General features: G+C 41.1%; 1 protein-coding gene across 1 annotated transcript in view; it reads left to right on the top strand.

The window, feature by feature from the left end:
- The window catches only part of SYT1 (synaptotagmin 1), a 520,201-nt gene extending 514,320 nt beyond the window's left edge, over positions 1–5,881 (top strand). The window contains exons 10-11 of the mRNA XM_046646394.1: positions 616–749; positions 4,842–5,881. Of these exons, the coding sequence (XP_046502350.1) occupies positions 616–749; positions 4,842–5,048 (341 nt within the window). The 3' untranslated portion in view covers positions 5,049–5,881. The remainder of the gene's footprint in view (positions 1–615; positions 750–4,841) is intronic.
- The last annotated feature ends 17,641 nt before the right edge of the window (positions 5,882–23,522 follow it).

Here is a 23,522-nt window from a genome sequence, read left to right as displayed (position 1 = left end):
TATGTATTTCGTTTCTTTACAGGCCTTTCTTCTATTCCCCCACAAGTCTGAAGTTCCCTCATGAAGACAGGGGCAGCCGTTTTGTTCACTGCTGTATACCTAGGGCCTAACTAACATTGGTTGAGTAAATGATTGAATGAATAAATGAAGTGGCTCCCCATCCTCTCCCTGTCAAGAGTTTTGTTCCCATGCAGTGGTAGGCTGCAGCCAGTTCTTTGCCAGCTCGTAAGAACCAACTGTTACATTTTCAGGAATTTAGTAAGCCAGTTGTTAAACTGTTCATAGCTTGAAGTCAGCCGTGCTGAGAGTATTTATACCCTAGACCTTGGCAAATATTACATATCATGACTTTTTTTTTCCCAAAGAGCTGGTTTACCAGCATACCACTGCTCTCATCTCCTAAATCCAACTATAAATATTGAAATATCATGGCAAAAAACATAGACCATAGGTTACTTAAAATCTTTCAATAAAAAATGCTTGAAATTTAAAAAATTACTAACTATATGCTATGCAATTATTTTCCTGTTGGGAATACTTGGTCTTTTTATAAGCTAAATTGTAATCTAAAATATGTGTCTCCAATCTCCTGAAGTCTTTGTTTATGTTTTTCAGATCCTTATGTGAAGATTCATCTGATGCAGAATGGCAAGAGGCTGAAGAAGAAAAAGACAACAATTAAGAAGAACACACTTAACCCCTACTACAACGAGTCATTCAGCTTTGAAGTACCCTTTGAGCAAATCCAGGTAATGTCAAATATAATTTTGTCTTCCCATTCAATTTCATTCCTTCAGACCACACAAAGTAAAGCCAGAGACCCTGTAAATTATCAGTGCACGTCTTCATTAGAACTGCCATTGTTATTCCCATGCTCAAGCTACATCAAGAGGGAAAATGATAAAATATACAGCTCAGGATGTGCTGATTCATCAGCCAACAGCAGCTGGCATTCTGTTAAGCAGAAATAAAGCAGGAAAAATAAAATCAACAGAACACCACTGCTAGCAAAAAGTACATCCACAAAGGTGAAAAGGCCAACAGAAAAAGAGCTTTCACTATTTATTGCCAGACTGTAGTATGTGATTTTCCTTATCACATCTTTATAGTAAAAAAAAAAAAAAACAGAGATAAGAGAAATATTTTGGCTGATGCTAAATATGCAGCATCTTTAATCTTTCATTATTAAAAGATGATTAACAATAAAAAAAATTACGCTAAGTTGTATTTGTGATTGTTTAAATTCAGCTTCCTTTTTCTGAGTTCGAATGGATGGGTAATTTTGTAAAGATGGAACCTCAATTTGCTAGATAATTGTTATGATAGGAAGTATTCTCTTAAAAGATCTTGTGGTTAACATGTTCAAAATAGGATGCTACATATAGCCACTATCTTTGTGGCTCAAGATCATATGATCTCATTATTTAGTAATTTTTAAACATATTTAGGTTTTCTCACCTCATATCCATAGTTAGACTATTGAAATCCAAAGTTTACATCCAGTAATTATGGGCTATTTCTTGCTAATCTTTAATGGATATCAGAGAGTCAAATTGCTTAAAACAACACTATTTTTACTTTTTATGAAATAATTGATGTGGATCTATCTTTCCAGTAATATAAAAGTTTGCCTATAACTTGAAGGAGAAAAGGAGGTTAGGCATCAAAACTACAACAGGGAGCCTTCTAAAAGTCCAGAATATCAGAAGTTGGCAAATATTCTTCAGTTGCATATTTTTACTTTTAATCTGTTCTTAGAATATAATATCTTATGAATGAATCACACCTTATTCCATGAGGAAAGCTAATATGATATCTATATTTATTTTGTGCCAAGGCCCAAATTAAGCACTTTACATGCATAATCTCATTTAATCCTTACAATAACTTTATGAGAGACGTACCATTATTATCCCAATTTTATATATAAGGAAACTGAGCCTTAGAATTTCCTCACATATAAAATAGGAATAAGAACAGAATCCATGCCAAAGTGAGATTGCACATAAAAATGAGCTTGCAACAGTGCTGAGCACATGGGCACACTCAATAAATGGTTCCCGTCATCGTTATTATTCACAATGCTAACGTCATCTCTTTTTCAAATTAACATTTTATTAGAAAATGGATCTAACAATAAGATTAAAGTGATATATAAATCAGCCCTGTCCAAGACAACTCTCTGTAATGATGGAAATGTTTTATCATCTGTGCTGTCCAACATGGTAGCCACCAGCCACAGATGGGTAACGAGCACCTCAGTCACTAGTGTAATCAAGGAATTTTATTTAATTTTAGTTGATTTAATTTAAACAGCTACATGTGGCTAGTAGCAACTGCATTGTATAAGGCAGTTTTTTAAAAATCACCAATAATCGCACTATCCTCACATCAGTTAACGCTTTTTATATAACCTTTCTCATATATATTTTCTCATGGTAGCAAATTGTACATACTTATTCACTTTCAATAACTGCTGTGTGAGTCAACAACATTGCAGAGGACGGATTCCCTGTCCCCCTCACTTGTTCGCTAGCCGGAATCACTGAGTGCCCTGCTTTGGACCCACTGGCAAACCCCCAAGTCATCCAATTTTCTCCTACAATTTATTTTGCAGTATTTGTTCAGTGAACTCTTTTGAGTTCTAAGACCTTATTCGTGTGGAAACTAACACCTCCTGGAGTTTTGTTTTTTAATTCCACGAAACAATATAAGGCGTCGCATTGAGATGGAAAGTCCTTTTCTAAACCTTCTCCTTTGAGCTACGGTTCTATACTTTTTTAAAAAAAATAAATGTCCCTTTCAACTATAAATTGTAGCAAATGCAAACATATTGAAAATGAAGTACACAAGAAACAAGATATATGCCGGGTTTCTAGAGCAGCATTTTTGAGGAGATAACATTCTGTCAGGACAGAGAGAATCTGAGCCCGAGAGAGGGGCCATCAGGCACGGCAATAATGAGCATGTCTTTGACCGCATAGCTCCTTCTCTGCTTCTTGAGTCAATTTGTTCTTTTCTTTTTTTTTTTTTTTTCCCCCAGAAGGCTGCTTTCCTATTTCCCTAGGGAAAATAATTGAGCATTTTACATGCTATAAGAAGGGTTTTGGTTTCCTTTATCCTGAGGTTATAAGATTATCTGTCTGTCTTTCTATCTGTCTTTATCCCTATGAAATATTATAAGAGAAGCAAAATATGCTGATTTCCAAAAGCACATGGAAATGTTGTACTCTCCTCACCAAAAATGTATAGATAAACTACATTATGCAGCTGGAAAAATTAATTCAAGGCCTTCATAAGGATATTTCGAATGCTACTAATCAATGCATTCCTAACTAGAATAAGCAAAACTCACTCCAATCATTCACTCCAAACTCTGAAAACCCTTGTGATCTTTGTGCATAATGCCCCTATTGGCCCTGGCCCCCAGTCCCTGCGATACGACTGCATCCTGATGGATTTGCTTGGGAAAAGTTCTCAGAACAAAGGTGATCCTGTTCTTGGCTCCAAATACCATCCAGCAGATAGGTAATTCCCCTGGTGATGGACTCAGTCCAAGGCTGCACAAGGGAAGATGGCAGGTGGCCTCCTTTATTGCCAATGTGTTGCATTTTGCATTCTGAGTTCCACTTTCAGAAGTGATCATTTTCTCTGATCTGGAGCTGTACGTGGGTATCCCCTCTCAGCACACTGGCACAATGACGCAGTCCTCAGAGTACAAAGTCCACGAAAGGCCAGAACTCAGTGGAAACTTCATCTGGCCCTGGCCACCATCATTACATTTTTCTGCTCCTCTTAACTCTGGCCACCAAATGTTAAGCATTCTACTTTATTCTAAACTCTTCCTTTTCTTTGCCCTGTTTCCAGATTGGAGCCAGCGCATATTTTGACTAAGCAATCTTGTTATTTATGAAGCAGAACTAAAATGTGCTTTTAAAAACTGTTTCTTTCATATCATAATGGTATGGGTTTGCTTTAGTCAATTCAGTCAGTTCAAAAAAGTAAGTTATTAAATAAACCCTCAAAACCTAGTGGAATCACTGAAGTAAATTTTGTGTGGCCTGAAAGGTTATTTCCATTTGACATCAGTGACAGATGCACAGTAGTTACTTAATAAATGTTTATTGAGAAAATGTATGAATGAGAAAATTATCTTTAGATAGTTGCTAACTTTTAAAGACTTTCACTCTATGTCACATTTTATACCCACAATAATCATGGGATTAGCTGAAATTTCATATTAGTTTTATGTAAAATGCTGTCTCTTCCCCCATGAAATGACATTGTAGCCCATGGTTGCTTTGGGAATTGTAGCTAAAAGAAGAATGGTCTGAGTACTAACGCCAGAAATTTTGCTGATGAGACAATTGAAACAAATGAATTGAAATATGAACACAGGTTGACATGGACAGCATGGCATGGTGGCTCACAGAGTGGACTCTGGAAGCCAAAGCACTCATTCCTCATGTGACCTGAGGCAGGTTAACTTCCTCTGAGCTCCAGCATCTTATCTGTATAATGGCATCATTAATAGAATCTATCATGAGGGATCACCGAGTAGTTCACACAAAAGACTTACAGTAGTGCCAAAAATGTAATAAAAATTAATGTTTATTGACTATTTAGAAGGTGCTGAAGAAAATGATGATGGTGATGATGGTGGAGTCATGGCAAAATAGGGATTGGACTCAGGTTTTCATGTCGAAGTCCTTTTCAGCCTTATCCTGGGTTTTGGAGACTGGTTCTTCTTATTTCCAACTGCTTAGATCTCAAGGAAGCTTTGTAATAGGCCTCTATCTCCAGAGCTGGATGATTAATGTTTATTTTTTGTCCTCTTTCAGAAAGTGCAAGTGGTGGTTACTGTTTTGGACTATGACAAGATTGGCAAGAACGATGCCATCGGCAAAGTCTTTGTGGGCTACAATAGCACCGGGGCGGAGCTGCGACATTGGTCAGACATGCTGGCCAACCCCAGGCGACCCATTGCCCAGTGGCACACTCTACAGGTAGAGGAGGAAGTTGATGCCATGCTGGCAGTCAAGAAGTAAAGGAGAGAAGAAGCCTTTCTGCATTTGCCCACATAGTGCTCTTTAGCCAGTATCTGTAAATACCTCAGTGATATGGGTCCTTGCGTTTTTCCAGCCATGCATTCTAACACAATTCAGTGGTACTTCAAATCCTGTTTTAATTTGCACAAATTTAAATGTAGAGAGCCCCTAAGCCCTTCATCATACCAGTGCCCTCCAAATCTACTCTTCTTTTAAGCAATATGATGTGTAGATAGAGCATGACTGAAATTATTTACTGTATCACATCGTTGTATATACCAGTATGCTAAAGATTTATTTCTAGTTTGTGTATTTGTATGTTGTAAGCGTTTCCTAATCTGTGTATATCTAGATGTTTTTAATAAGATGTTCTATTTTAAACTATGTAAATTGACTGAGATATAGGAGAGCTGATAATATATTATATGGTAAATATAGTATCGTCTGCATTCCAGCAAAAATATCAACTTGTAAGGCACTAGTACAGTGAAACTGACATCTTAAAGGACAACTTAAACCCGAGCTTTCTATTGAATCAAATTGAGTACCAAGATACAATTACACCACGTATTTGGTGGGTGAATCCACTTTTATAGAATTGCTTCACAGGCAAATTAACACGATCTGAGCAGCATCCAGGCTGACCTCCAGGAAGCATAGCCACAAACCAGAATAGCATCTGTCTGTACATATCTACAAAGCTGAAACCAGGGCTTCACGCTTACATTCGAGGAAGCAACTGAACAGGAGTCAATGATTTCATATTACAGCATGTAGAGTAACAACATGATGGTGTTCCCTGTGTGTGAGTGTGTGTGTGTGCACGTGTGTGTGTGTGCATTTGTTTAGGGATTGGGGTGGGCGGGAAGAAGCTGAGGCGAGAAGTCAGCATTTCTGAAATATTGCCTGACTATTTAAAAAGACTATTATCACCTTTATACAAAATGTGCATCCTGTGAATTCTGTTCCAGATTTCACACCTAGAATAATTCTAAAAGGTTTGCACAGTAGACTTTGTAACAAAATATTTTATTACACAAACCAGATTAGAAGGAATGCAGAATATTTTTAACACAGCAATCTGCGCTTATTACACAAAATCACTTTGTGGTAAACAGACAGTATTGTAATCCCATCAAAAGATGAAAAAATAAACAATTAGCCATATAGTTCTGAATGCACTTCAATTAAGCCAAAACAGACAGCTAGTGATCTTTTTATATGCTCTTTTTACTTAAATAAGTTTTAATTTGTCCTTTAAAAAAAGGTGAAACAAAACCAAGAACAAGTTCTAGAAAACTGAAGCAACCTCTTATGTAGACTAGATGCTTGATTTAGGAGGACTTTTTAAATGTTTTCAATGTTGTTACGTAGTAAATGGCACTATTATGACGCTACTAGTCATTCCATAAGAGTCTTAAAGGACTGCTCTGTGTAACACTGTGACTGCCGTGTGTGCTTAGACACTTAGTTTCCTCAGTGGATAGCACTCAATTTATTCCGTAGTGATATTGTAACAATACTGCCATTCCCTTCTATTGCACTGCCCACGGTGTGTGTAGCACAAACAGTTCTCGTGACAAAGGACCAATTCAGAACTGAAAAGCTATGCATAGGACAAGAAAGACACATAGAATGGGGTGGAACACAGCATTTGTCAAGCACTGTGCAATAGTCCATATTTCTCCCCATTATGGTAGACAGCCACTTTGTGGAAGGGCAGCCTGTTATCTCACACTGCAACTAGTCTTTTCTCCCACTCACTTCCGTGACTCATTTTAACTCCTAGGCCACAGAGAGTAGTGATGCTCTGAAGTGAAAGTTTATGTTCACAAATACCAAAACAAAATGGAGGAAAACTAAGGCTTAGCCTCATGTTCAGACTTTAGGATATCATGCCACGTTTTTCAAAAACTCAAAGAGAATTCGAAAAAGGGCTAATGGGAGGCTTTAGACGTGGGGTTGGCTGTTCCTGATAAGACTAGAATTCCTGTCATTAGTCTCCTCATCAAAGAAGAGGCAAGGCCGCTGGCCTTTCAGCCCAGCCATAGCAAACTCTTTAGAACTGGGACAGACACAAAGGACAAAAGGAGAATAGCATCACCCTCTTCTGTGGATGGTCCATACTTTTTAAAAAACATAGATAATAGAAAACACACATGTCATGATGTGAGATTAAATACCAGTTTGAATAGAAGATTCAAGCAAGAATCTTTCCGGTTTAAACGACCAAACCCTACCAAAGAGAGGGAGTTGATTGACTGTAAAAAATTCCTTAAATACCAGAAACTGACATTTAATTTCACTGTATTCAACTTTAAGTTGCTCACACTGAAAAACACTTTAAAACAAGCAGGTTCGAGCTGCTGAATACACATTATTTCTCGCATTAAAGTGCTACTAATGCATTCTCTTGCAACACTGCCAGACATGGGATATTGTCACCAGAGAATTAGGGGGTACTACGCCATCCTTCATAAGTCAGTGACCAAACCTGCTTTAAGACCAAGATTATCTTCAGATAAGCCACATGAAACTTTCTGACAAAGCTGTGTAAAGTATTAGCATCTGATGCTCTAGAAAGATCCTAGTTGCCTTTGTGTATATTTACTGCCTGCTTGAGTGTTTCTATGTGTGGGTTTTCTCTGTATCTTGTAGAAATGTTGGGGTGTTTTCTTCTGCCATATGGCTCGTGGCCCGCGAGCCAACTACTTTAGCTGTATTTTACCTTCGTTTTTGATGAGGTGGTTCAAATTTTGTTTCACTTTGTGTAGTGAATTCCGTAGTAGTTTTCTGATTGTTGTTAAAAATGAATTAACATATTACACGGATATTCAATAAAAATGTTTTATTTCCTGTTGATGTTGCTGCCTTTCGACTCTTTCTCTTACCTGACTCTGGTGCTGTCAGCGGCCTGTTGACTTTGGGGGCCTGCTGGAAGCAGGGGCAGCTACACAAAAGCGGCCCTGACCGCCGGCCTCTGAGTCACGTCTAGGAATACAGAATGGCCGAAGGAAAAGTAGTGCCCAGAGAGCATCGGCCATTACTGCCCAGTGTTCCTGGGCAGTGTCGTTCTCAGCATGTGTCTGTTCCCATCCATGATTAATTCGTCTGGCACACTCTCAGGCTTTCCTCTGTGCCCACAATGTGTCCTCCAGGATACTGACTCTAGAACCTAAGCCACACAGACTCCCCAGAATGGGACCGAAAACAAGATTTTTTAAACCCCGTTTTCAGAGGACAGCATGGCACATTAAATCCCCTGCCTACTGCAATTACTAGGTGAAACAAGTAAATAACTTTCCTCCACTAAATTAAACATTTATCAGGCGCTTACTACGTACTATGTTTTTACTGAATGCTGGAGATAAAACAAATGATATAATAAGGTACACATGGTCCCTAGAAGCCCACAGTCTCAGACAGACGTCAAAATGCACTATGACAATAACTATGACATGCACCTTGAGCCCTGAGAACTCTCACGAGATCAACCACCGTAGACACCATGATCCCCCTTGCGCATCAAGGCACTCAGCCTGCAGCTGCTGAAAGCCTCTCCTGCTGACAGCTCACAGCTGTGTTCCTCTGCCCGCTACTGAGGAAGCTGCCTCACCCAAGGCCATCCTCCCTGGAGCAGCCCACTCTGAGGCCGTTCCAGAGACCAGGCAGGATTTCTCTGAAGCGCTATCTCGGTTTCACAGCCCGGAGGGTTAGTTGGGAATACTTTTGAAACTGCGCCACGGCAGTTCCCTTCTCCGCCTGTTGCAATGGTTTTCCTCACTGCCTGCCCGCTGTTGTCCCCAAGAGCACTGCCCAGTAAAACTCCTTCATCTCCGAATCTGTATCCTGGGGAGCCCAGCCTATAACACATTCTTTGGGGGAGGAGATATCAAGAAAAGTTTTCTGGAGAAGATGACACCAGAGGGAAGTCCTAAGGGAATGGCTGGGAATTATCCAAGGCAGCCACTGGGGAGACTGTGGCCAAGTTTATCTTATTTAACAAAGCTTAAAGTTCACCTGTGATAAGGTCTTTGATGGCTCGCTACATCATACTCCCTTCAGTCAGCTTTTATTAGTTACTGACAAATAAGGATGGGATCTTAGCCAAAACCGCCTAGATAGCCAGGGGAAAGACCACTTGATTGCTGTACCCTCTGAGGAAACAATTGGCAGAGTTCTAAATGTAAGTTAAGAAAAGGAAATTTAAGGCCCACTAGGGTTAGATGCAAAAAAAAAGGAAAATCAGCATTATAAATTCAACTGTTTAGTTTTCAGTGGTCAACACTTTGTTTTTCTTAAATAGCTCTTGACATTAGGTAGAAAACTATTTAAAGAATATTTCTTAATGAATTATCAAAAAAAAATATCATCCCATCCTTTTGTCAATGTCTGTTTTCCCAAAAGTTTTTCAGGTCTAAGACACATACACCTAGGATATTTATTAGGTGTTTTAGTCAGAAAAACAAAACCACTCCAGGTGTTTGAAAGAGGGAATTCAATGTGGGAAATTGGTCACAGAGAAAGGGTGAGAAAGCAGAGCTGAGACAGTGAGTTAACCCAGAGATTAATAGATACCACCTGTAATTGTATGCTAGGGCTGCCCCAACAAAATGCCATAGACTGGGTGGCTTAAACAACAAAAATTTTTCTCAGTGTTCTGGCAGTCAGAAGTTCAAGGTCAAGGCATCGACAGAGTCAGTTTCTTCCGAGGCCTCTCCCCTTGGCTTATAGACGGCCGTCTTGTCCCTGTGTCTTCACATGGTCTTCCTCTATGTCCTAACCTCCGCTTCTTATAAGGATATGAGTCCCATTGGATTAGGGTCCACCCTAATGACCTCATTGTAACTTAATTGCCTCTTTAAGGACCCTATCTCCAAATACAGTTACATTCGGTGGTAGTAGGGGTTAGGACTTCAACACATGAATAAGGGGTAGGGCACAGTTTAGCCCAGAACACGATCCTTAAGGCTGGGAAAACAAAATGGAGAAGACAGTGTTAATGTAGCCAGAACTGTACAGAGGGGAGTAGAACCTGTGGCTGATCCTCTGGAGCTCCTTTTTTCTGGGACCACCAAAGCGTGCTGGTGCTGGGACCAACAAAGAGGCTCCACCCTCAAGGTTCTGGAACTGCCGGATGTGCCTGATCCCGTCGCAGCTCACTATGGCTAGAAGAAAGCCGAGAGAAGCTGGAAGCAGGAAGAGAATCCCTTCTCCTCTCCTCCTACCTTCCAGCTCAACCAGTGTCTCCCATTGGCAGAACTTAATGAGAGTCAGCTGGTAAGGAAGTCTAGGAAATGGTCTTCTGGGTCTTAGAGCCCATCCCCAAGAACATAGGAGGGCACAGAAAGGTGAGAATGAGGACAGAGAACATACAGACAAATGACCACTACATTCAGTGTCTTAATCCCTTCAAACTGCTATAATAAAAACATCATTGATGAGTGGTTTAAACAACACGCATTTATTTCTCATAGTTCTGGAGACTGGGAAGTCCAACATCAGGGTGCCAGCAGATTCAGTGTCTGGTGAGCGGCTGTCTTCTCGCTGTGTCCTCACGTGATGGAATGGGCTGGAGAGCTCTCTGGGATCTGTTTTTTCAGGGCACTAATCCCATTCATGAGGGCTTCACCCTAGAGACCTAATCTCTCCCCAAAGCCCCCACTTCCTGACACGACCACACTGAGTATTAGAATTTTAACAAAAGAATTTTGAGGGGACACAGACATTCAGTCTATAACCTTAGGAAAACTTTTAGCAGCTTTACAGACCTTCTAAATGCTCTTGTTTCTTCTTCAGAGAATTCAGGTGTTCCTGTCTGAGCCTCACAAGTCAATCTGATGAAACCGATGCATGGAAATTCTTCTCTTTATGCAGAGAGTTTACTATTATAGATTTGAAAATTCCAACCATGATTGCAGCCACCCCTCCCTGCGACACATCTTTATTACACATGCACAGGACTCTTTGAGGTTTAGCAACTGATTTAAGCTGCACACAATCTTTACCGTAAAACAGTCACATGGTGATTTTGGAAGAAGAAGGTGAAAAAGCAGGAAAAGAAAAATGAGGAATAGCCTGATACTACATAAACAAAGACATTTTCCAAAACATACAAAGTAATAATTATGCAGGAGGGACTATCAGCAGGGAGCAGTAATGAAAACACCAGGCAAACCTGCTGAAGATTTGTGCAACCGAGGTTCTGAAGCTGGCTGGAAGTTCGCTGCGTTTTAAAATCTGCATTTCAGCTGTATGGATTTCTTCACCCTCCCCCACCAACACACATCCCCAGAGTTCCCACACTCATCCTTTTTCCTTGACAATAACCGCCCTGCCAGCAAAGCCATTTCCCCTGTGTAAAATGTACTTGCCCCTGCCGGGACCACACAAGGTTAAAAAGGGTTTTGTGCTGACTGAGTCAGGACTCACTTCCCTTTCAGCCATCTGCTTTACCTCCGGACTGGGAGGGCAGCAAAGTGCTGACATCCTTTATAGGCAGGATTGTTTGAGTTGCCTGTGGAAGGAACCCAATTCAAGCTATGTTAAGGAAAAAAGAGAGAGAGGGAGGAAAGAAATGGAGGGAGGAAGAGAGAGAAAGACAGAGAGAAAGAGACAGAGAGAGAACTATTGGCTTATCTAACCAGGAAGTTCAAGGTGTGATTACATTCAGGAACAGCTGGGGCAAGAGTCTCAAACGACATCATTATTCTCCATCTCTCATTCCCCTTCCACATCTCTACTATCCTCAGTATTGACTTCACTGTCAAGCTCCAGTGTCTCCATGTGACAGCGCAGACGGCCCCCAGCACCTCCAAACCTACATTCTTCCAGCTTAGCAAGCTTGCAGAGAGTGCCACTTTCACAATTATGTCGCTAAAATTCCAAGACTTGACTTACACACTTGGGGCTCATGCCCTCCTTGAAATAATCACTGTGGCCAGATGATAGAGTGTTGGCTTTGGCCAAGCCTAGGTCATGTCCCCAGCCCTAGAGCCCCTGAGATGGGGTAAGGATAGTTCCTCAAGGGAAAATCAAAGTGCTATCACCAAGGAAGAAAAGTAGACATGGGCGGACAAAACAACAGGCGTCTGCTCTTTGGCCCCTGGAACGCCTCCTTCCTAAGAGGAGAGACACAGAAGGACAAACTCTGGCCACAGCAGTAGCCTGCTCATCCCTCCGTTTGACCAAAAACAGTATTAGAAAGGACGTTTTAAAAGTATCCACCTCCTTTCAATTATCTGAAAACATCCATTGGCCTTCCTACTTATCGCTGGGAAAGCCAGTCATCTGCTACACATTTAAGCAGCCTTTTTTTTGAAAGCACTGGGACATTAACACAATTTCAGATTCCTGAATTCATAAAAAAAAAAAAAAACCTTTTTATTATTATAGAAACTTAACAGGAGTTAGGGGAATAGGAAAAACTTACGTACCCTTTTTGTTTTTACACGTGGGCTGACCATCTTGGTCCATGTACGATCACCTTTAAATAGTTTTCATCACTGTGTGCATAGAATTTCGTATCAATTTTTTTCATTTAATGTGAGAAAGAACCCTTTTTGCTGACTGCCACATAGTTTTTATAATTTTTTAATTAATTTTTTTTGAGGAAGATTAGCCCTGAGCTAACATCTGTGCCCATCCCCCTCTATTTTTTATGTGGGACGCCTGCCACAGGATGGCTTGATAAGCGGCATGTAGGTCTGTGCCCAGGATCTGAACTGGCCAACCCCAGACCCCTGAAGCAGAGCGCACAAACTCAATCACTGCGCCACTGGGGCAGCCCTATAATTTTTATTTTTAATGGCCACCTGACTTTTCTTCAGGTAGAGAAACAAAACAACCATTTCCCTAAAATCAGATATTTAAGGTGTTACTAATTTATTTCTTACTTAAATAACATTGCTATGGATACTTTAGTGGAGACTGTATTTATTTATTATTCTGTTAATCTATTATTAAATAGATTTTATTTTCTTAAAATAAGTTTCCAGAATTTTCCAATTTGTGTTCATGGAAGGTTCCACCAAAATTCCCTGCCATTGGTGCTATGTCTTCCAGTTTTCCCAGTCTCCCCAGCTGTGGGCATCGTGCTTTTAATGTCTGGTACCTGTAGAGGGTCATGTGCTGTGGTGATGACAGGTCCAGAGCTGGAATACAAGTCTCTCCATCCCGGAGCCACTGTCCTCTTCACTCCTCCAGGCAGCTTGGTTAAAAAATCAACGACATGAGAAAAGCATTGGCTGAGAGCCTGAGAAGAGAGGGTGCAGGAGAGAATCTCCAGGAGGAGTGTTCAGATGTGACTCCTTCTCTCTCTCCCTTCACATCAAATCCCCTGGACTGAGCACTGAGGAGGTCTCCCTGATCTCTGTTTCCACCATCATATCCCTCACTCAGGCTTGTCTTGCATCTCAGCTTCCGGCTCATAGACGCCAAACAACTGCCTCCCAATATCCCCCCTCTCCCTGTAGAACAGAAAGAGCCAGCAGCCTGGGTTCAAATCCTGGTTCATTCAATTCACTGAATAACCCTGGACCAGCCCCTTAATTCTTCAAATTAAAGACAATGGATATTAAAACCTGGTATACAATAAGCATTCAATAAATGGTAGCTATTGTCTTTCTAAATCTAGCCAGGGATCAGTAAACTTAATCTGTAAAAAGCCACATTGTAAATATTTGGGACGTTGTGGACGACATGTCCTCCATCACATCTTCTCTTTGTCTGTTCATCCTTCCTTCCATTCTTTGAAACCCTTCAAAGACATAAAAACCATCTGTAGCTCACAGGCCATAAAATACAGGCAGCTGTCATTTGCTGAGTAGATTGAAGTCATGTCACTCTGCTTCCTAAAAACCTCCTATGTTTCCTCTAAGTTACAGATCAACGTTTAAATTCCTTAGCATCACATTCAAGGTTATCCCTGGATATTAGCCACTTCCTTCTCTCTCCTTCAAGCCCTGCCCCATATTCTTTTTATTTTCATTATTTTTTTGAGGTCATATCGGTTTATAATGTTGTGTAATTTCAGGTGTACATTATTACATATCAGTTTCTGTATAGACTGCATCATGCTCACCACCAATAGTCTAGTTTTTATCCATCACCATCCATATGTGCCCTCCACCCCTTTTGCCCTACCTCCCCCAGCCTTCCCCTCTGGAAACCACTAATCTGTTCTCCTTATCAATGTGTGTGTGTGTTTGTTTATCTTCCACATATGAGAGAAATCCTACAGTATTTGTCTTTCCCTGGCTGGCTTATTTCACTTAACATAATACCCTCAAAGTCCATCCATGTTGTTGCAAATGGGATGATTTTGTCTTTTTTGATGGCTGAGTAGTATTCCATTATGCATATCTTCTTTATTGAAACAGTAATCAAACACCTGACAAAAAATCAAAGTCCAGGACCAGATGGCTTCTCTGGAGAATTCTACCAAACATTCAAAGAAGATTTAATACCTATCCTTCTCAAACTATTCCAAAAGATTGAAGAAGACACAACACTTCCGAACTCATTCTATGAGGCCAACATTACCCTGATACCAAAATCCGACAAGGACAACGCAAAGAAAGAAAATTACAGGCCAATACTGCTGACGAACTTTAGATGCAAAAATGCTCAACAAAATACTAGCAAATCAAATATAGTGATACATTAAAAAGATCATACACCATGATCAAGTGGGATTTATACTAGGGATGCAGGGATGGTTCAACATCCACAAACCAATCAACGTGATATACCACATTAACAAAACGAGGAATAAGAATCACATGACCATCTCAATAGATGCAGAGAAAGCATTTGACAAGATGCAATATCCATTTATGATAAAAACTCTCAATAAAATAGGTATAGAAGGAAAGTACCTCAACATAATAAAAGCCATATATGACAAACCCACAGCCAACATCATACTCCATGGAGAAAAACTGAAATCCATCCCTCTGAAACCAGGAACAGGACAGGGTGCCCACTCTCACCACTCTTATGCAACCCAGTACTGGAGGTTACGCCAGAGCAGTTAGGCCTGCCTCCCTATTCTAGCTACACAATTCTCTGAACCAATCCATGTGCTCCCACATTTCCACTGAGGCCATCCCCTCCACCTGAAATTTCCTGACAGAATCCTACAGGTTGGTGAGTGAAGTGGGAAAGGAAAGAAGGTGTGGAGACACTCAGGCAATTTGGGGAAGGAGAGAGACGTGACATTTATCTCCAAATGCTCTGCACTGTCACTCTCTCTGTGAAGCACAACCTACAGTCTCAGGCTTAGTTCATTATTGCTGAGTCCTTGCAGCCCACATGTGGTTCATTCTGTCGCCAAATGCCTCTGACCCTATGCAAACAACAATGCTCTTCAGACTAACAATAACTGAAAGTCACCACTTTGCTCGAACATATTGAAGAATTTTTTTTTTAATTCAGGAGAAAATGAACACATTTCAGAGTATTTAAGCAATGCTTTCTCCAGCAAATGTGAGACAGTCAGATGATTTATAAATTAGAAGAAGGAATTAGAAGATAGGTCCCTAACTAATTTCCTGTCAGTGTCACAGTTGCCTCATTTTCTCACATTTTGCTAAAATATGTGCTGCTGGGCTCTCACAGCCAGGATTCAGACCCAGGTGACTCAAATTAGGCAGGCTGGGGACAGTAATTTATCGGCTGAGTGACTCATTAACTTTGGCTTTGCCTTCAGCCAGGATGATCACTGCCTGTGTCTGATGGCCAGCAAGAGGCCCTCAGGTCTCTTGCCTCCCACCCCCAAAGCCCACTGTGACTGCAGACTCCCCCGGCTGGCACCGTTACCCTGAAAAGCTCCTACTTCACCGAGAGATCTTTAGGAAGATGTACACCACCTCTACATATTTACTCAATACTTACTCTGAACTAAGCGCAGATTATTTGGTTGGGACTCTGTGAGGCAGACTGAGGTGTGGTCATGTTATAGACTGAATTGTATTCCCCCAGATTTATATGTTGACTTCCTAACTCCCAGGACTTCAGAAGGTGACTGCCTTTGGAGACAGGGCTTTACAGAGGTCATTGAGTCAAAATGAGTCAGTTAGGGTGGCCCTAATCCAATCTGACTGGTGTCCTTATAAGAAAAGGATATTAGGACACACAGAGGGACACCAGGGGTGCACACGCACAGAGGAAAGACCACATGCAGAGGCAGCAAGAGGGCAGCCATCTGCAAACCAAGGGGAGAGGCCTCAGAGGAAAAAATGCTGCCTGCACCTTGGTCTTGCCCTCCAGCCCCCAGAACTGTGAGAAAATAAATGTCTGCTGTTTAGGCCCCTAGTCTGAGTATTTTGTTATGCAGCCTGGCAGACTAATACAGGACTCATCCATTCAGCCCTGAATGGAACTCAAAATCCTTCAACCCAAGTGAAAGCAGCCTTCCCAGGACTGCAGACCAGACGTCTCTGGCCCTCTCTGACTTGAAATAGAATGTGCTCTCTCTTTCCAAAGTCTGTCCCAATGCAGCCCCTTCCTGTCTGTGGGGGACTGGAATTGGCCACCCCAAGATATGTCTCTTTGGCATGAGGATTATTGGGGGCTGGTCACTTTTAAAAACTGCAGACAGGAAAGAAACTCTGAAAAGTAGAATTTACTTACCCTTTGTTAAGAGACATTTACATTTGTAAAGGAAATCTCCATCTGTAAAGGTGTCTCCCTCTCTGTACCAGGAAGAAGGGGGGATGACCTTATCTCCAGAAACTTATCAATGCGGAAGGCAAGGACTTAAATTTGCGTAATAACCTTACCCTAGTTTACTGTGCTTTTTGGTAACCTCCCATGATCAACTCCCTCCATCCCCAACATCCTCCTTTGTCTTACCTGAGGATGGTATTTAAGGTGAGAACTTCCACCATTTTGGCAAGTTGCTCAGTTTGCCTGAGCGTCTCCACGTTATAAAGCTACATGTTAAAAAGCTGGGTTTAATTTTCTCCTGTTATTCTGTCTCATGTGAATTTAATTCGTTTTCCAGCCAGAAGGACCCAGAGCTGGTAGAGGAAATGTCTTCCTCCCCTACATCTCACTCTCCCCTCCTCTCACCTCCTCAGACAGGACAGCACCTCTCCTCCTGCCCCATTCACCCCTTACACACCTTGCTCTCCCCTGAGTGATCACTATTCTAGAAAACTCTGGACTCTGGACACAGGAGGGGAGGAGGTTTAGACGTGGTGTGTGTCTTTCCTTTGTCTCAGATGCATGCTGTATTCGTCAGACTTCTCCAGAGAAACAGAACCAACAGGACATGTATAGAGAGAGAGAAATGTATTTTAAGGAACTGGCTCACAGACATGGAGATTCAGGGAAGAGCTGCAGCTCAAGTCTGCAGGCCGTCTGCTGGCAGAATTCCTTCTTGCTCAGGGAGGTCAGTTTTTGTTCTATGAAGGCCTTCAGTTGATTGGACCACATTATGGAGGGTAATCTGATTTACACAAAGTCCACAGATTTAAATATTAATCTCATCTGAAAAAATATCCCCACAGAAACATCCAGAATGATGTTTGATCAAATAGCTGAGCAGTGAGGCCCAGCCAAGCTGACACATAAAACTAACCATCACACGTGTCTTCCTTGAGCTAAAGTGCTTTGCCCTGTCCTTGCTGCATTGGCTCGAAGAGCAATGTCCAAAATGATAGCCACTAACCACACAGGGCTGTTGAGCACATAAGGCCAGTCCAAGGTGAGATGTACTGTACATATGACATATGTAGCAGGTCTCAAAGACTGAGTATAACAAAAAGAATGTAAAATATCCCATTATTTTTATATTGACTTCACCTGGAAATGATCATTTTGGGGGATATATCGAGTATATTCCTTTCCTATACCTGCCATAAGAAATTATGACAAACTTAGTGGCTTAAAACAACACAAATGGGGGGCTGGCGCCATGGCATGGTGGTTAAGTCCAGCACACTCTGCTTTGGCCACCCGGGTTCACAGGTTCGGATCCTGGGTACAGACCCTCACCACTCGTCAGCAGCCATGCTGTGGGGGCGACCCACACACAAAACAGAGGAAGACTGCCACAGACGTTAGCTCAGGGCTAACTTTCCTCAAGGTGAAAAAGAGGAAGATTGGCAACAAGTGTTAGCTCAGAGTGAAAAACACACAAATTTATCTTACTTTTCTGTAGTTCCAAAAGTCTGATATGGGTCTCATTGGGCTAAAAGGGAGGTTTTTGCAGGGCTGCATTCCTTCTGGAGGCTCAAGGTGAGAGTGTGAGTCCTTGCCAATTCCAGCTGTGAGAGGTTGCCCACATTTCTTGGCTAGTGGCCCCTTGTCCCATCTTCAAAGCCAGAAAGATCTCCTGTCTACCCTTCCTCCTTCTCAAATCTCTCTGACCACAGCCAGGGAAGGATTCTCCATCTTTAATGACTCATGTGATTAGATTGGGCACATCTGAAGAATTCAGCATACTCTCCTAATCTCAAGATTCTTAACTCTAATCACATCTGCAAAGTCCCTTTGCCATGAAAGAAAGCTATTCACATTTCAGAGATCTTGGACATCTTTGGAGCCATTATTCTGCCTATCACATCATGTTATATAAATATTATTAAAATTAATTTCACTTTTTAGAAACTTTTCTTAATGTGGCTACAAAAAAATTTTAAATGACGTGCATGGCTCTCATTTGTGGCTCACATTATACTTTTATTGAACAACACCAGAATAGAAATTGAGAACACAGAGATCACAGGACTTGTCAAAAGCTGTAGATCAAATCAATGATGATGCTAAGAACTTTGCAGTGTCTCAGGGCTGAGAGCTCTTCTCTTCCCACACTCATCCTGGGTGATCTCATCCTGTCTAACAACTTTAATGCAATTTACGTGCTGATGTCTCCAAAATGTTCATCTCCGGAGCAGACCTCACCCTTGAACTCTAATCTCATATACCCACCGGCTACTCAATGTTTCCACTCGAATGTCTAATAGGCATCTCAAATGTAGTACGTCTGAGACGAACCCTTCTCTTCTCCAGTACCAGTCCCCACTCTCCATCCCACCTGCTGCCCGTACAGCTTTCCCCACCTCAGTAAGGCTGAAAGTTTCAAAGGTAACCTTGACCACTCTTTTTCTTTCCTGACCCACATCCAATATATCAACAAGTTCTGTCAGTTCTACACTTGAAATACATCTAGTATCTAATTATTCTCAAAACCCTCCCACCTGGTCCAAGCCACTGCTGTCTTTCACCTTTGTTAGCTCAACGGCCCTAAAACTGGCCTCTAGACTTTCATCCTTCTCCCCTTCAGTTTATTTTCAACAGAGCAGACAAAGGTCTCATGTTAAAACGTGTAGATCACGTCATTTCTCATCTTCAAATTTCCCAATGGTTTTCTGCCTCACTGAAAAGAAAAACTGAATTTCTTACCATGTTCTACAAGGTTCTCAGTGGTCTGCCCTCTAGCTACAGCTCTGACTTCATCATCACTCTCTTCTTGGCTTACACCACTCATTTGTACTTGCCTCATTGCTATTCCTCAGATAAGCCAAACATGCTCTCACCTCAGGACATTTGCACCTGCTGCAACTGCTCTTCCCTCTACTTCAACGGTCATTCTCCAGTGAGCCTCATATCTTGTTCCTTCACTTTCTTTAGGCCTTAAATAAATATCAACTTTCAGTATCCCCATTCCATCACCCTCTGTCTCCCTAGACTGCTTTATTATTCTCCATAAAATATCACCATCTGACATACTAAATATTTTCTTAGTTATCTGTTTATTATCTATTTCTCCTCAAAGAAATGAGGACTGAATTTTCATCTGCTTTGTTCATTCCCACATCTCCAGCATCTAGAACGGTGCCCGGCACATAGTATGCAGGAATAAATACTGATCCATAAACATATGAACTAATTGACAGAAAGAATTAGTAATGTCAGGCTGAATAATTAAGAATAAGCTAGATAACCATGTATTCGATATTATTTTTTTCAGATCTGTATTATTTTGTTCTAGCAGATCTTTAAAGGTATCTTTCAAGACTTATTAACCACATCAGACAATCTTCAGACAAGAATCTTATCCTTCAAAGACCTAGGGGTTTCAAATCCTAGTTGCCCTTTCGGCATTAAAAATTGGATTTTCTTACATGGATAACTGTTTAAATCTAGCCTTTAGAACTGACAGAAGAAAAAAATGCAGATAATTGCTGTTACGATAAATGGAAAAGCAGCAAAAATTACCAATATTTTCAGTTCATTTAACCCCTAATCAACTGTCAAGCAAAACATCCTTCCCAACTGACAGCTTCAGTTAGCAATTGAAAGGGCCTGCTGTTCTCAGACTCCCATCACATCACAAGTCTCAGAAAGCAAACTCATTGCTTATCTCTTATGCAGAATGGGGACAGGGGCATTATGTTTTCTTATTACTGTACAACTCTATTTCCCTATTGGTTAATGCTTTTGGAGCTATTGATCTCAACTTTCAAATTGCATTTTTCTCAACTCATACAGAAAGCAGCTGTTTATGACTTTGAAGTAAATTTTCTCTTTGTTTTATTTTTCTTAAAATCACATTGCACTTGACATTATTGTCTATATGCAACACTGTCATGTTTTAAAGAAACTTCTCAACTACCAACAGTCTTCATCTTCTTTCCATAAAACCTTGAGGTAATATCTACATTTTTGCCAAGTCTTCACCAGTCTCATGATCCTTAAAGACATAAAGAATAGATGGAGTTGTTCTGCTAAGTCACTTTAAAAATTACAAGGAAATTGGACCTAAGAAGAGTATTACAAAGTTGAAAAGAAACACCATAATTCAAAAGTTGAGGGCAGTAGTAACTCTTGCCTTACCAGATGTCAGAAAGTTATTTGTTCACCACACTACATGGACACACCAGACACCAATGCACTAGGACAGGGAGTCCAAAAAGAGACCAAAATATATATAAGAATTTAGTATATGAGAAAATAGCCATTTCAATAGCTTTTTAAACAGAATGTCTTATAACTGTCCAATCATCTGGGAAGCAAAAGATATAAATCCTACATCAATTAGGAATGTTCTTCTGCAAGTAAAAAACAACAATGAAAACTAACAGAGGCTTAAACCACAAGGAAGTTGAGTTTTACATACATGAAGCCCGAAGGGAGGCAGTCTCAGGACTGGTTCGGCACCTTAAGGATGCTTGTAAGGACTCAGACTCTTTTCTTTCCTCTTCACCATCCTCAGCAGGTTGGCTTTTTGTCCTTGGGCTTGTTGCCTCATGATCCAAGATGGCTGCCATAACTCAAGATGTCAAGTGTTCACATACCAAAAGCAAAAGGTAAAGGTAGGCCCAGCTAGTGAAATAGAGCTCTCCTTTAGTGTCTCTCTCTTTTTATCTGGGAGTTAAATTGTCTTTCCAGAAATATCCCAAAAGAACTCCTCTTCTGTCTCATTGGCTAGGCTATTCCTTGTTACAGAGGATGCAGGCTAACCAATATCTGACTTTTTCAGTCTCTGCAGTTGCGAGGTAGACAAGAGAAAATGGAGCTGGAAATGGATATTGGGTACCCAAGCAGACCCTCTGTAATGACTACCGAATACATGCTTCTGGCCATCAGGAGAGTAAATGCTTCTAGCCCTCCCCAATATACAACTGTAAAACTAGAGAAAATATGTGAAATGACTCTTTTCAGATGTTGGACAACAGGACACACAGGACTGAGCTCGCTGAGAAAGGGAGACAAATGAGGTGACCACACGGCCATCCCAGCTTTCCTCCTGGAGAAACGTTCGGACTGCAGCAGAAGGAAGGGGAGCTCACACAAGACTGTGGTCTTGCTGAGTGGAGGAAACAGAGGTTGAAGCCCACAGCTACTGAGGTGGCTGGAATTTGTGGGGCAGGGTACCAGAAAAAAGGGAAGTGTGCGGAGAATAAGGTCCGAAATTCTGCATAGGAGTCCCTTTGAATATTTGGCCAAATACCAAACCGTGTGTATGTGCAAGATGAGGCTCCGTGAGGCTGGGTCAGAAAGAACCATTAGGGAAGGAACAGCCCCCTGGATTCTGGGAGCTGAACAACAAGCAAAGCCCACATAGGCCTGGGAGACATTTGAGTGCCAACCAGTCGGAGTGAAAATACCTTGTCGGACACCCTGGGCTTTCAGTAGAGACTCCCAGAGAGACTCTGCTCGAGGTACGGCTGATCTACCTGGAGGAAAGACTCTTCTAGATCTGCCCGAACAAAGCTGAAAAACAAACGAGGAAGGAATCGTGCTGATTCACAAGTACGTTAACTGCCTGCTGAACAGAACTCACTATTAAGAAAGAAAAAGAAATCTGGACTATCAGTTACATAACATGCATCACATTTATATACAAGCGAAAATTGCTAAGACGTACAAGAAAGAAAAACGTGACCCATAAACAAGAGAAAATCAATCAATAGAAACAAAATAAAATCTATATGATTAAAATAGTTAAAGGCAAAAAGGAAAACAGAAGTGTGCTAAAAGAAAATGAAGGCAGAAATTTCTAAGCTTTACAATGAAAGTAAAAAGTATAAATAAAATGATTGCTAAATTTGACTACCTATGAATTTAAAACACCTATGAATCAAGAAGAACAAAATGTTTTGTGAACTGAATTAAAATACAAGGAATGTAACTCCCATGGAAAATAGCTAAAGTTATTAACCTATAGAGGCTCTCTGAGATTGAGAAGAAAAAAATGATGCAGATTTAAAAAGGGCAATGCTTATAAAAATACTGATGGTCAATAAACATAAAAAATGTTCGGCTTCATTAATAATAGGATAAATGCATTTAAGTACCAAAAACTTATTTCACATAACGGATTGATGAATATTATAAAGAAAAATATCCTGTTAACAGGGCAAAGGGAAAGTTTTATATACCACTAATGAGGAGGAGGGGGTGGAGCTATTCTGAAGGGTAATTGGGCAGCATTTATCAACATCTGAAAAACTTTATAATGTCCAACGCTGCAATTCTATTTCTAAGAATATAATCTAACTGGATAAGTGCCCAGGAAATTTGTACGGCAATGTCCATCACAGGGTAGTTTATAGCAAGCAGTGGATTCTGAGGACAAAATGGCAGCAGACATATGAACACTCACTGACCCAGCCCCCCTGGCAGTGCATATATGAGCTAAGGAGACAAAAGCCTGTACGTGAAAACTAACTGACCCATCCCGCTACACTCTGTCACACTTAAGGGTCCAAGGAACGCTTCGTAAGGTCATCCCTATCTGACTGTAACACCGAGAGGAGGGAGCCGTTGAAAGAGCCCGAGGCTTCTGTGCAGAACCATGAAGGTTAAGAAGAGCGCTGGGCAGCAAGTCTGCTCCAGAGCAGCAGAGGCCAGCAGGTGGCCTCCTAGATTGATGTGCATCACATAAGAGATATTCATGGATCCTGCCAGAAATACTCACATGAAAGGACCATTTAGCAAGGGGTTCAAGAAGGAGGCAAG

This window comes from Equus quagga, chromosome 19 (genome assembly GCF_021613505.1).
Source record: "Equus quagga isolate Etosha38 chromosome 19, UCLA_HA_Equagga_1.0, whole genome shotgun sequence".
NCBI lineage: Eukaryota > Metazoa > Chordata > Mammalia > Perissodactyla > Equidae > Equus > Equus quagga.
The sequence above is the reverse complement of the archived record's forward strand: the minus strand, read 5'-3'. Positions and strand labels throughout refer to the sequence as shown.